Source organism: Squalius cephalus (genome assembly GCF_949319135.1).
Source record: "Squalius cephalus genome assembly, chromosome: 12".
Taxonomy (NCBI): domain Eukaryota; kingdom Metazoa; phylum Chordata; class Actinopteri; order Cypriniformes; family Leuciscidae; genus Squalius; species Squalius cephalus.
This window is the reverse complement of record NC_137133.1, coordinates 35,085,339-35,099,921: the sequence shown is the minus strand read 5'-3', so window position 1 is coordinate 35,099,921 and position 14,583 is coordinate 35,085,339. Positions and strand designations below refer to the sequence as shown.

The window sequence follows — 14,583 nt, the reverse complement described above, 5'->3', positions numbered from 1 at the left end:
AGTTATTGATAAGAAAACTCTAAAAAAAGAAGTAATTGCGACCTTTTATTTCACAAGTATGACTTTTTTCCTCAGAATTGCGAGTTTATATATCACAATTCTGACTTTATAACTCACAATTTAAAAAAAAAAAATCTTAATTCTGAACTGCGAGTAATAAAGTCAGAATTGTGCGATATAAACTCGCAAATCTGACTTTATAACTCGCAGTTCTGACTTTTATATCGCCCAATTCTTACTTTATACCTCGCAAATCTGACCTTTTCTCACATAATTGCGAGTTTATATCTCACAATTTGGACTTTATAATTCGCAATTGTGAGTTTATATCATGTAAGTCTGATAAAAATTCAGAAAAAAAGTCAGAAAAGTGTGAGATTGAAAGTCGCAATTACCTTTTTTATTTTTTATTCTGTGGCGGAAACAAGCTTGCATAATATATATAAAATCATGCTTTTAATGTGCATTTTAAAACAGAAACGATTCATAGCAGAGGAAAGGAAAATTATAGCACCTCCCTTCAAACTGACATAATGTTAGTTGGTACAGTCCAAAGCCCTCTAACCCTCTCTGCTAATGCTGCTGTGCTAGGAAACTAACGAAAGGTAAATTACTTTAAATTCATAGGCTATATATTTAGTTAATAGACTTGTTTTTATATTTGTTTGTGAATATTAAAGTTAAGTAAACGTTTGTACGAGTTTTCTGCAGAAGTAATGACATTAAAATGTCGTATTTCTGTGAGGACAGTAGCAGACGCGGGCCCAGTACGGTCACCTTCACATCAACACAAACATTGATAATGTGATGATTTTCATTTTGACATTTCTATTTCGATTTGTTTAATCTAAATCAGTGGATATTAAGGAGGTGAGACCGAGTTTTGCAGACAGACAGATCAATGAATGCTGCAGAATGACTGTTTTTCAATGTCTTTCACTCCACATGATTGACATAATAATCATACACCTCAATATACAGTGTGTGTGTGTGTATATATATATATATATATAATTTTTTTTATTTTTTTTTATTTTACACAAACACATGATTACATATAATTGAATTGAATATAGACATATGTCATGTAGTTCACATTATTGTACACCTCAAGATATATATATATATATATATATATATATATATATATATATATATTTACACAAACACATTACATATCATTGAATTGAATATAGACATATGTAATGTAGTCCACATTATTGACTACATTACCAGTCAAAAGACACATCTACATTTTTATTATTTATTTATGTTAAATATAACCAATGCAGAAGCCTTTAGTTCAAAATGTTTTCAAGATGATGAGAAACATACATTTAGCCAGCTGTGCAAGTGTGCGCACACTAATGTCCATTAGAGGTGAAATGAAATCATTCAATTTTATCATTAATTTGTCTCCTGTCTTTAATCGCAGGCATCATGGTGAACTTCGCAGCAGCGATTCGTGAGCACTGGGTCAATATTCTGGTCCCTCTGGGTTTCGTCATCGGGGTTTATCTGGACCGACGAAATGATCAGAAACTCACAGCATTCAGGAACAAGAGTGCTTTATACAGCAGGTCGTATGATATCTTATAAAGATGTTTTAAAATCATAGTGTGTCTTTGCTAATGAATGATTTCTGAATCTGTAACTGTGGTTTCAGGGAACTGAAGCCGGGCGAGGAGCACACCTGGAAGTGACTCCTGCTGGGATATTTATTGGACCCTCTGTCCAGAATGTGTATATTGTCTGTTCAGCCACCGTGTCCCTGATTGCAAGCATGTTGGTGCAATAAATGTTGCATTTAGTTCTGTAATGCCTTATAGTTTTTATTTACACGACAAGTGATTTGGTTTTTGATTTGGAGTGATTGGATTCATCCAATGTGGTAGTCCAAACTCTTGCTCCACATCACAATCATAACATAATTAAACATCAGATACAATTATGATTTGGTGTTTATTTTATTGCATCATCTGTGTTGACTAAAAAATAAAAACATAATTATATATATGCTTTACTGGGTATATTACGATAACATGGCCAAATATCATTTACAATGACATCTTTTTTCATGCAATAACATAATTTGCCAAAAGACACCAATATTTAACTGTTTTAATGCTGTTTTAGCAACTTTACAGAAATGTTTGTTTTCCCAAAGTTTATGAATGGCCTTGGCAATGAATAGCAAACACTGATTAAATATAAGTGTTTGTATAACTTCAGCTATTATGTAAATAACATATTAAAAAGAATGGCCAAAAGTGACGTCCAGCCTAGGAAAATTGAGGTCTTCACCCTACAAAGATTTTGTAAGCAAATTGCATACTTGTGCTTGGAGTCGATTGTTTTATTTGTGATAACGCAATAAAACATGACAAATTGTGCGGACAGGCCAAGCTGTGTTAAGCCAAATAATGTTGTCAGATAAATACCCCTACCAAGTTTAGTGTTTTGTTGTTCCTTCATATTAAAAAATATATATATTCCTCATATTTTGATAGTTTAATCAAACTTATAGGGTCATTGAACGGTCATCACTTTTGGCCATATACACACACACAGTTACCACAGAGCTGGTACAAAGAAAAGAAACCTCAAAAATACTCTGGTTTGCTTTCAATAGATGTTTTATACACATTGGAGTTTAAAAAAACATTGCCGTTTGAACAGATGACAAGCATATGATGTAGAACCCTCATTTTCTTTGGCCAACAACTAATATTTTTATTCAGCGGTCAAAGGTTCGGCTGTGTGGATCATTCCCTTCTCGAAGAGCAGCTCGGCCAGAGACATCTGCAAAACGAGATTCATTTCAAACACAGAACAACACATGTGCATAAACACATACATGCAATGTCAACAGGTCATATTGGGCTAAAGTCCATGAAATACCTTAGCCTCCGCTGTCTCGCATGGTAAACTGGCCACAGGAACAAACTTGGGATATGAATGAATCAGAAACTCCATGGCATCTATGTGCTGTTAAAACACATGATCAGTCAAATGCTTAATAAAGGTAAAAGCTACAGTCATTAGAGACAAGAGTGCAGGTTTACCTCTGCTTTCATCTCGATGTTCTTGGGTTCTTCTTTATGATAGACTCTAGAGTTCTCAGTAGTGTAATAAAGACGCACAGTGTCTCCATCACTGCACAACCTATGAAGACAAGTTATTTTTTTGATTCTAACACATGGCATATACCTTTTGTGACCCTGGACCACAAAACCAGTCACATGGGTCAATTTTTTGAAATTGAGATTTATACATCATCTGAAAGCTGAATAAATAAGCTTGTTTGTTAGGATAGGACAATATTTGGCTGAGATACAACTATTTGAACATCTGGAATCTGCAAAAAAATCGAAACATTGAGAAAATCTCCTTTAAAGTTGTTCATTTATGTTTGCGATTGTGCAGCATTCACTCACAAAAATAAATGTTTTATATATTTACGGTAGGAAATTTACAAAATATCTTCATGGAACATGATCTTTACTTAATATCCTAATGATTTTTGGCATAAAAGAAAAATCGTTAATTTTGACCCATACAATGTATTGTTGGCTATTGCCACAAATATACCCGTGCGACTTGTGACTGGTTTTGAGTCACATTTATCACAAACAAAACAACTAAACAAATGTGTATCTTTATCTGAACATCCATCTGGAGTTATATTATTTCGAGTTCTCTCATCACGTTCAAATCAGACTCACTTTAAAGGAAAGTGAAATATAATGTATTTTGCTCTGTAGATTGAGAAGTGTTACATGAAAATAATGTTCTGGATGAGGTACCTTGCCGCTCCGGCCCGCATCAGTCTGATTTTGGTTTGGCCCTTGAGTTCAACAGAGACATTAAGGGCCTCACCGTCTGTCCATCGAGCAGGAGCCCCGTACACACTGCCGGCCTTCTCCTCTACAAAACACACACAAATGCATTTTATTAAACATACAGTATCAAACACAAGAGCTTATATTATTGCAATATCTGATTCAACACAACTACTTGTTTTGAGATGTCTAATTTCTTTAAAAACAGAATTTGCAAACATATATTTTCTGAAACTCAAAGAATTGGTTGAGGCCGACGTCTGTATGTCTGACCATTCAATTGAGATATTTTAAAGCATATTTACACATTTCACATTTAGTCTTCATATAACTGATAGTTTTCAATAACGTGACTGGAGCACAAAACATCCATAGAACTAATTTTCCATCTATCTTTCCATCAAACCTTTTTTAAAGAAGAATAACAAAAATATGTGGACAAAAAATTTAAGATTTGGGCACTTGAGATTCATATACAGCCCTTGCTGCAGTGTGTCAATCACTAAAAACAGCAAGATAGTCTAAAAAGCTTAATGTGAAAAACACTTAATGTGCCTTAAATTAAAGCAGTGATATTAAAAGATCAAATTCCACATACACCTTATTGATGATGCATACTCTGTACATTCAATGTCCAGAATATGAATGCAAAGCGCTAAATGCTTAATGAGAAACTGCGATTTGCATTTATATTCTGTGTTCATCTGCATGCATGTACATAATACGCATTATCAATAACGTGTATATTGAAATTGGTATTTTAATATCACTGTATTACTACATTATCACTTACATTAGGTAAAAACCTGGTAAAAATGACTGGCGTGTTTCGCCCTTCAGGTGGGCGTTCCTATGACTTCACGTGAAAACTATAGTGGAGCGGCTAAGTGCTTATGTTTGGCAGAATCGTTCAGTTTATGATACAAGAGTGAAAATTGGCATGAGCAGTCTCCATGGGTCACTTGACAAGAAAATTGTCCGAGCCACTTGAAATTTCAAGATGGTGGCCATTTTTCAAGATGGCCGACATCTTAGTGGAGCAGTTAAGTGATATAGTGGTTTATTTGGTGATACAAGCATGAAAATTGGCATGAGCAGTCTCTGATGGTCACTAGACAATAAGCCACCCACAGCTACTTGAAATTTCAAGATGGCGGCCATTTTTCAAGATGGCCACCACCTTAGTGGAGCAATTAGGCTTAAGAAATCATTTAGTTGGTGATACAAGCATGAAAATTGCCATGAGCCTAATTGCTCCACTAAGGTGGTGGCCATCTTGAAAAATGGCCACCATCTTGAAATTTCAAGTAGCTGTGGGTGGCTTATTGTCTAGTGACCATCAGAGACTGCCCATGCCAATTTTCATGCTTGTATCACCAAATAAACCACTATATCACTTAACTGCTCCACTAAGGTGTCGGCCATCTTGAAAAAATGAAAAATCTTGAAATTTCAAGTGGCTCGGACAATTTTCTTGTCAAGTGACCCATGGAGACTGCTCATGCCAATTTTCACGCTTGTATCATAAACTGAACGATTATATCACTTAGCCGCTCCACTACTATGAGTTGTAAGACTCACCAGAGTTCAGCAGAGGTGGAAGGCAGTCGTGCAGAAAGTCTTTGGCTTTCTGATCAACAGCAGCATCAACTGGCGCAAACTCTATCAGTTTCTTCATCAGGCCCTGAACGTGTGCAATGAATTTGTCTCTTCGTGGGTCTTCCTGTTCACATGCACGAGTCATTTCAGTGTCGATATAGATCAAGAATCGGAGCTTGTATATTAATGGAGTCTGAATACAAGTACCTTCTCTGAGTTCTGAACTCCCATGAACTGAAGGTAATCGAGCGGCAGCCCCTTCCTGAACTCAACATCATCTTCCATCGCGATCTCCAGAGCTGCTGGCATCAACTGCAAATCAAATATATTCAAAGAAGTGACAATATCATTGAGTGAATCTGGGTCTGAGTCTTACATAATACATACTGTATCTAGAGCACATTTCACACCAAAAATCAAAAGAAATAAAGATTTGCGCAAAACTTTTGAGATTTATTCTAAATGTCGACAAAAAACTATTGCGAAATGACAGCATTTCCATTAACCGATGTTATGCGACTAAAACTTCATTTTTCCTCTCGCGATAAGTAAAATCATTCCAAAAATCATGGCAACGGACGTTGGTAGGTTTATGTACTGTATCCCAGCCACTGCACTATCCATTATTATTAATGGAAGGAGACGTATGTGTGTTTTCCAAGCATTAATGGTAAGGAAAGACCCTTTTTATACTTATTTTTATTTATATTATTATACCCTTATTTCTCCCTCATTTCTGCTTCGAGGTCTTGATTGTGGCATTTCTTTGAGGTTTAGAATCCAGTATTCCTGTAATTCTTCTGTCTATTATGAATTTAATAAAGAACTCTGTCTCGTATTCTGTCTAAACACACCGCGTCATCTACGTCAGGTGACTGTAAATGCGTAAAAACTGTTTCCATTGCCTCCATTTCCACCACCTCATGTGAGCGTAAATTTTTTTTCGATAAATGGGAGTTTTTGCAAAATTGACGTGTTTCCATTGGGCGTACTTTCGATTCGCAATTTCAATTTACGCAATTTGAAGGGTAATGGAAACGCGGCTACGATTCCATATAATGCAAATGAATGGTTAATGTTTGAAAAACACACACAGCAATCATGATGGTAATCCATACGACCCCAGTGGATGAATCAATGTCTTCTGAAGCCAAATGATATGCGTGTGCAGGGCTTGATATTAACTTTTTGCTTATTACTGGATTTCCAAAGTTACTAGCCACTCAGCATTTTCACTGGCCACAATTTTGACATTGATACCATGGGGGAAAACTGCCATATAGGTATTTTTAATATTATGTCATAATATGGCATCAGGTATATTAGGCTGCTGTCACTTAAAGACCTGACGCACGGATCCATTATACTGTCACATGCGTTTTCTTTCTCAACTGTTTACATTCACTTAAAACACAACTGACTGCATTTACATGAATACTTGCCAAGACCGGCATTTTGACATTATTTTGTGTGTTTGACTGATGAAGTGCAATAAGCAGCGGAAACAAACTGAATTTAGTACTGAGAGGAGGCTTTTTGTTCACGCACTTTGGGTTTTGAGCATAAAATCTGCAGGAATGAGTAAAATTATGCGCAATCCCACACCGTAACTCAAGCCCTGTAACACCAACAATATTCATCTAAAGCAAATGACTACATTGCACTTAGTTTATTATTTCAGATGCCTTTTTAAAAGACTAAAATTTTAAAATGTATGTATTATATATCAAATTCAACCAGCGAAAGTGACTAGTAGGAGAGACTGCGTTACACACCACTCCTGAAATACACCCGCATTTAAATGGGTTGGTGGGTGTTAATGTCAAGCCCTGGGTGTGTGTAAGAAAAATACTAAGATTTTCAAGTAAATAATTTTAATGTGAGTAAATAATGAGAGAATTTTCATTTTTGGGTGAACTATCCCTTTAATGGCCCTAAAATAGGTTCATTTTCTTTAGATTTTGGTGTGAAGATGTTTTGACTGTTGAAATTCATTAATGATTCACGGCACAGGAGCAGAAGTAAAGGCTTGTACTTTCAGGAGCAGATCTCCCCAGCTGTTCCTCTGGTAGGAGGAGACGGTGATGTGCAGCGAATGAACGTCGGGCAGACAGTCGCCCTGATGAATGAAGCCGCGGGGAAAATACAGCAGATCCCCAGCTTCCAACACCACGTCCATGATGGGCTGCCCGATCTCCTTCTGACTGAAATTAGCTTGAGGAGAAATGCAACAGACAGAGGGTTTATTCCCTTTACAAATAATCAAATACGTGTTTTTATCAGGTTAGTTAACATGACCAGCTATGTACTTACGACTGGACACCAGCGGCAACACTTCATCTTCAGAACTGAGGGAAGACAGAAGAGCTACTAGTTAATATGTTACAGTCCTATTGTGCTTTTTGTCCATGTTCATCTTTCTTTATTGTCTAATGTTGCTGGTTGAGCTCAAAGTCCCTCCAGCGGGAGTTCTTCTCTATATCAGTGTCAGTGTTTCTGAACTCCTGAAACGCCTCCATTGTAGTCTTGAGTTTCTTCCGGGAACGAATACGTCATAATATTCCTCATTTAAATAATTAATACGCAGAATAAAGGGGCGGGGCCTGGTTGAGTTAGTTAGTAGTGTGTTAAACTGGTGGTTATGCTAAGGGGCGGGACATTTCCTAAACACACTCGAAGCGCTCGACCAATCACAACACACTGATCCAGCCGACCAATCAGAGCACAGTGTGCTTTTCAGAAGGAGGAGCTTCATAGAGACAGGAACTAAACAGAGCGTTACTGACAGACTGGGAAGAGAGGAGCTGCAACAATGGAGAATATGGGGAAAATAATGTGTTTTTTGAACATTAAAGCATGAAAACCTATTCTAGAAGACCTAAAAACAAAATCAAGACTTTGAAAAAGGGCATAACATGGCCTCTCTAAAAAAATAACTGATCACTCACCGAGGGTTGTACACTCTCCAGTGCTTTTTGCCCTCGAGCTGAACAACGAAAGCCTCTATATCGTCATAGTGAGGAGCAAAGCCCTGCGTCCCCGGTGGTGTTAGATACCTGAAAAACATATCACAGGTAAATGATAACTGACAGTGAAGAATCTAATATTTATGAATAAAGTTTATGCATCGCCACGTACATGTTTGCGCCTGCCATACTACCAAACTTCTCCTGAAGAATGGAGAGCACTTGCCACACAGTGGAGGAAAACGCTTGAGGATTGAGCATCCTGAGAGAGCAGCCGCTCTGACAACACACAGCAAACAACATCTGTCAATAAACTTCACACTTTCACAGTCAAATCAAAACTGAGGTCTTACAGAAGTGTTATGTATATTGTAACGACAGCCCTACTAATTTTGTTAGTGTTTGCACAACAGAATATTATCACCTTTGCATCTTTTACATTATATTGCCTCCACTATTTTATATATATATATATATATATTAGGGCTGTCAAACGATTAATCGCATCCAAAATAAAAGTTTGTTTTTACATAATATATGTGTGTGTACGGTGTATAATTATTTTCTATATATAAATACACACACATGCATGTATATATTTAAGAAATATTTGCATATACTGTGTATATATATTTATATTATATATAATTTACATTATATATAAAAAATATTTATATTTTTCTTAAATATATATGCATGTGTGTGTATTTATATCTAGAAAATAATTATACTCCATACACACACATATATTATGTAAACACAAACTTTTATTTTGGATGCGATTAATCGCGATTAATCGTTTGACAGCCCTAATATATATATATATATATATATATATATATATGACCCTGGATCACAAAACCAGTCACATGTCGCACGGGTATATTTGTGGCAATAGCCAACAATACATTGTATGGGTCAAAATTATTGATTTTCCTTTTATGCCAAAAATCATTAGGATATTAAGTAAAGATCATGTTCCATGAAGATATTTTGTAAATTTCCTACCGTAAATATATAAAACATTTATTGTTGTGAGTGAATGCTGCACAATCGTGAACATAAATGAACAACTTTAAAGGAGATTTTCTCAATGTTTCGATTTTTTTGCACCCTCAGATTCCAGATGTTCAATAACTGTATCTCGGCCAAATATTGTCATATCCTAACAAACCATACATCAATGGAAGGCTTGTTATTTATTCAGCTTTCAGATGATGTATACATCTCAATTTCAAAATTGTGACCCATGTGACTAGTTTTGTGGTCCAGGGTCACACACACACATATATATATATATTAGAGGTGGGCATAGATTAATTTTTTTAATCTAGATTAATCTAGATTAATTTTGAAATTAATCTAGATTAATCTAGATTAAAATGGCTCATTTGAATTCTGCCGAAGGCATTCAGAGTATGTGTGCTACCCAAATAATGACTATAAAAGTAAGTCTTTGAGAACGCGTTTCTCAAGCCAGGTGGCGTATTAGACCAGGTGCTCATCTTCTGTTTCCAAAATGCATCACAAACTGCTTGAGAAAGCTGTTCTACTCATAGACTGTAAAAGGTTACTACTGTACTGTTACCGTCCGTAGGCAACATTAGGTAGGCCTATGTTATTATCAACTACTATAGGCTATCAATTAGGGATGGGCGATATGGCCTAAAATCCATATTGTGATATACATTGCAGCCTCTTGCGATAACGATATTATAATAAAACCATTTCAGAACAGGTTACACAGACCCTGCTAAACAACTGCTAAATGTGTTTTTTTTTTTTTTTTTTTTTTTGAAAGGGTGTATGTAGTTTTGAGAACATATATTGTGCAAAACTGTAAGTATACAACATAATTTTGCAGATAAATAAAATTTAAGTACACTAGCTGCAGAGACTTAAGTAGGTCTAATGTTTATTATGGCTTGGAGCTTATGAAACCCCAAATTTAAAATTAGAATATTGTCTAACTGATGTCTTTTCAGTTAAAAAGAAACACAACAACGATTCTTAAAATCGGGCGCTTTTAATAAAAAGAGATGATGTGCTACACCACTCACTAAGATATATTGGGAATAATACGCGCGCGCTGGTATTCAGTGATATGTTTCGTTTTGAATTTGAGGTGGTAGAACGGATTAGTCGTGTGTTAACTTACCGAACTGTTACACCACACAGTCTACGTCGGACGGCTTAAATACAAACCAAGTCCAAATAATGGATGTTGCACGGATCTTTTACACCAGCTTTCACTTTCAGCCGTGTTTACTTAAGATGACGACGAATATGATGCGTTCCAGCCGGGTGTTCCTCGCGGCCGCGGGTAGATTGCGTCATCATAGCTTGTGTAGCTTGAGCCAGCTCCCAACGCTCCCAACCCAACTTGGAGAATAGATTAACGGCGATATTTTTTTTATCGCGCGATAAGAGTCTCGCGTTAACGCAGCGCGTTAACGCCGATAACGGCCCACCACTAATATATATATATATAAATATGATCAAAGCCAAAATGTAATACCAGTAATCATACAACACATCAGTTTTAGTGTATAAGGGAAATGATCTGTACCTCGTAGAAATCCCACACTGTGTACGGTAACGCTCTTCCTGGAGGATTGTGTGTCTCTCTTTTACCATTTGTGTAGCTCGTCACGTCCAGGTTCACTCCATACTGCACATCATCCTGAGCAAAACACTGAACATTACATCTGATGGCGGCTTTAGATATACCGATTCCCTCTGAATCAAAGAACAAAAATTGCTTACGTTTCTTAAGATCTGGTCAAACTCGGCGGTAGAAAAGAGTCCTTTGTAATAATCTGGATTCTGCCGTTGGATCAGCATTGGTTTCTTCTCCCAATTATCTCTATAATGTAGACAAAACAAGACATCTCTGATCCAATGCAACTTCTAGTAACCTTTCTGGATGACTTACTAGGTCAATCTAATGCAAACTGCTTAAGAAAAATGATCATATTCCAATACCAATATCAAAAGAAACATTGAATATCATTTTCATGAAAAAAGTGGTTGACTGCAATTTAGAGCTGCGTGATTAACTGTTAAAAGATCATGATCTCGATTCAAAAAGCCACGCGATCTTATTCCTAAATGACAACGATTCGGCTCTGTCTACTAAACCTTTGACAAGTCCGATCACAGCGAACATTCAGATCTGTGTTCTGATCCAGAGAGGGCAGTTGTCATGTATCGGTAGCGATCAAAATAGAGTAAATCGCCTTTTGAAAGTAACTTGAGGCTTCAAATAAAGATTCTATCAATTACATCGTTACACCAGTAGGTGGCGACAAGTGACTGTTAAAAATGTTATTTGTCATTGAATCATTCATTCAAGAGATTCGTTCAAAAATGAAGTGAAGTCTTTATGAGTGAGTCATTGAATCATTTACTCAAACCAAGTTTTTTTTTTTTTAATTCAAATGAATTAAATGTTTTTCTATTAATAGACTGCACCAATTAACATTTTGTCAAAATCTCTACTAAATTACGTTATGTTGTCTATGTATTCAGAATCATGGGAGAATTGTTATCTGTGTTTTAAACCAAAAAAATAATTAATGATTTTTAATCAATATGGCAGTATTTGTTGTAATAAGCTTATTTAATTTATTAAGTCTGCACAGGATTATTTTTATTATTGTCATACGGTACAGGGAACGAGTTTTTGCATTATAGTATTGAGTTTATAATGTTTATAATTTTGTGTTTCAAGTCATTTATTTCTACAGTACTTTATACAATACAGATTGTTTCACAGTAATAAACAAGAAAACAAGAGTATTGATGTTGCAGAATTCAACAATTATGAAACAACGTCAATTTCAGCTATAAAACAGCTTTACAGAAGACTATTCAGCTAAAGTCCAATTATCACTGTAAATCCATATTGTTAAAAGCGCTATATAAATGAAGGTGACTTGACTTGACTTAAAGGGGTGGTGTAATGCCCTTTTCACAAGATGTAAAATATGTCTCTGATGTCCCCAGAGTGTGTATGTGAAGTTTTAGCTCAAAATACCCCACAGATATTCTTATATAGCATGTTAAAATTGTCACTTTTTGAGGGTGAGCAAAAACGCACCGTTTTTGTGTGTGTCCCTTTAAATGCAAATGAGCTGCTGCTCCCGGCACAGGGGGCGGAGCTTCAAGAGCTCCTGTCCTTTTACCTCACACAGACATGCACTGGAAATGTCAATGTTTATGTTCAAACCGGATTCAGACAAAGATGGAGAGACTCAAGAAATGACAACATGTAGAAGCAACAGGACATTTCTGAATGGTTAGTTGATGAGTTTATGTAGCTTATGTAGTTATCTTCTAGTCATTGATTAGCATATTCTGTCTTGATAATCTATAAATGGTGTTCAGGGGGCGGGGTTTATGTAAATTTTAGGGTTGGTGATGTCACTAACCCGGGAGGAATGTGGTGTAGTCTCTACCAGCCGTTTGTTGTAGTCCTTAAAAAGCGATTTCTTTAAAAGCAAATATCTCCCTTTGCTTTGAACTTTGAGTGTCGTAACTTTGCAGATGTTGTTTATGCTCAAACAGCAACATTACACACTAACTAAAGTTAGATAAGTGAAATCATAATCAACCACCCCTTTAAAGTCAGTTGAGTGTTGATTCAATTCAGTTCAACAACAGTATTAATTTTGCAAAGTTCATCAATTATGAAACTAATTCAATTGAGCTATAAATGTGTGTGTGTGTGTGGTCTCAAACCTGAGGAAGCTTTTGTCTTGGACTGGGTGAATCAGCCACTGGAACAGTCTGTTAGCTCTATCTCTGCTGTTGTTGACCTTCGCCAGATCCGTCAGGAGTGCGTCAAGAGCTGGGCTGTCAGATCCTTCAGCGTCATCTGTCTCACAGTCCTTCTCCTGGAAAAAACAGAACGTCATGAGCTTCAGATCTCCACTGATGCTCCTGCATCTGTCGTTGTACAGTTAGACACTTACGCCTCGTGATTTCTCAGAGCTGCTGGGCCTCATGCGGGATTTCAGGGGTTTCATTCTTTTCTTTTTATTTGATTTCTTGTTTAATTGGATGCCATTCTCCTTCTTTTTGATTTTCTTTGCTGCTGGTGCCTTAGCCTGCGAAACAGAAGTCATGCTATTAAATTTTACAGCACTTACAAAAATAAAAAAAACATGCTGGTAATATCATGGTATTTTTCTAATTCAAGGGTTTTCAATCTTATATTTTGACCCCAAATGTGATTATTCTGGTGCAAGGGCCCCACATCCTAACATTTAAAAGGCAGCAATATATTTTTGTGTATAAAGATTTATAAGGTGAAAAATTAATATTATAAACATGCATAAAATATTTTTTAGAAAATGTTTAGTTACTATGCTTCTACTTAATTATTGTTTTTCTAATCAATATTATACTTTTACGGTTAAATGTATTATTTATTAATTTAATGCATTTTAAATCAAATTGAATCTATTTTATTCAAATCATTCTGTTAGTTAGCTAGTATAAACTTATTTTAACATTTTTAAACAGTTTTTCTGTAAACTTTTACACTCCCTTGCAGACACAGTTAGAAGATTTAGTTTCTTTTAATCATAGTTATATACAGTGGTATTTAAATGGTACTCAAATACGCTTTTGTTAGAGAGGTTTTGCACAATGTTTCTGCAATATATTCTATATTCAGTGTGTTTTCATTATATTAGAAATCAATATTGATGTGCCTGGTTTAACAACTTTTCACTGACATGAGGTTTATGTTCCCCCGTAAGAAGCTTTCAACCACGCAAAAAAAATAATTTCTCAAATGCAGCCTTTTTACCTGCACTTTAGATGTTGCTCCTCCTGATAACGTCTGATAAATAGATAATGCGGACATGTGTTTTCTTTCCATGGCTCAGTTCTGTACAGCAGACATGAGACACATGAGAGCTTTTCTTCTACAGGAGACAATAGAAACAAACAGCGCTCACACTGCCACCTACAGGTCTGGAGCTGTAACGACATGTTTAAAACAATTCCCCTTTACCACATCCGCCCATGTATAATACATAAAACACATACTACATACACGATTATCAGTGAATTAATTATCTTAAATTCATTTTATGAGTACGTATGACCAAAAACCCACCGGAAATAATTGTAAATCAAGCTATCCGCTCTAAACGCTAGATGGC

At 36.0% G+C, this 14,583-nt stretch overlaps 2 protein-coding genes across 2 annotated transcripts; one reads left to right on the top strand and one right to left on the bottom strand.

Annotated features, from left to right (window-relative positions):
* Positions 1-507: 507 nt before the first annotated feature.
* On the top strand, positions 508-1,819 carry ndufb1 (NADH:ubiquinone oxidoreductase subunit B1). The gene is made up of 3 exons (XM_079888019.1): positions 508-605; positions 1,436-1,580; positions 1,667-1,819. The coding sequence occupies exons 2-3, from the start codon at positions 1,441-1,443 to the stop codon at positions 1,701-1,703; spliced, it is 177 nt and encodes a 58-aa protein (XP_079744145.1). The 5' UTR covers positions 508-605; positions 1,436-1,440; the 3' UTR covers positions 1,704-1,819.
* A 136-nt stretch (positions 1,820-1,955) lies between these two features.
* riox1 (ribosomal oxygenase 1) lies at positions 1,956-14,398 on the bottom strand. Its single transcript, XM_079888007.1, has 15 exons — positions 14,226-14,398; positions 13,384-13,518; positions 13,151-13,305; positions 11,174-11,273; positions 10,977-11,090; positions 8,580-8,686; positions 8,390-8,497; positions 7,755-7,789; positions 7,477-7,655; positions 5,649-5,753; positions 5,424-5,565; positions 3,807-3,927; positions 3,066-3,165; positions 2,902-2,988; positions 1,956-2,802 (listed from the first exon to the last, which is right to left on the bottom strand). The coding sequence occupies exons 1-15, from the start codon at positions 14,295-14,297 to the stop codon at positions 2,734-2,736; spliced, it is 1,629 nt and encodes a 542-aa protein (XP_079744133.1). The 5' UTR covers positions 14,298-14,398; the 3' UTR covers positions 1,956-2,733.
* Positions 14,399-14,583: the final 185 nt, after the last annotated feature.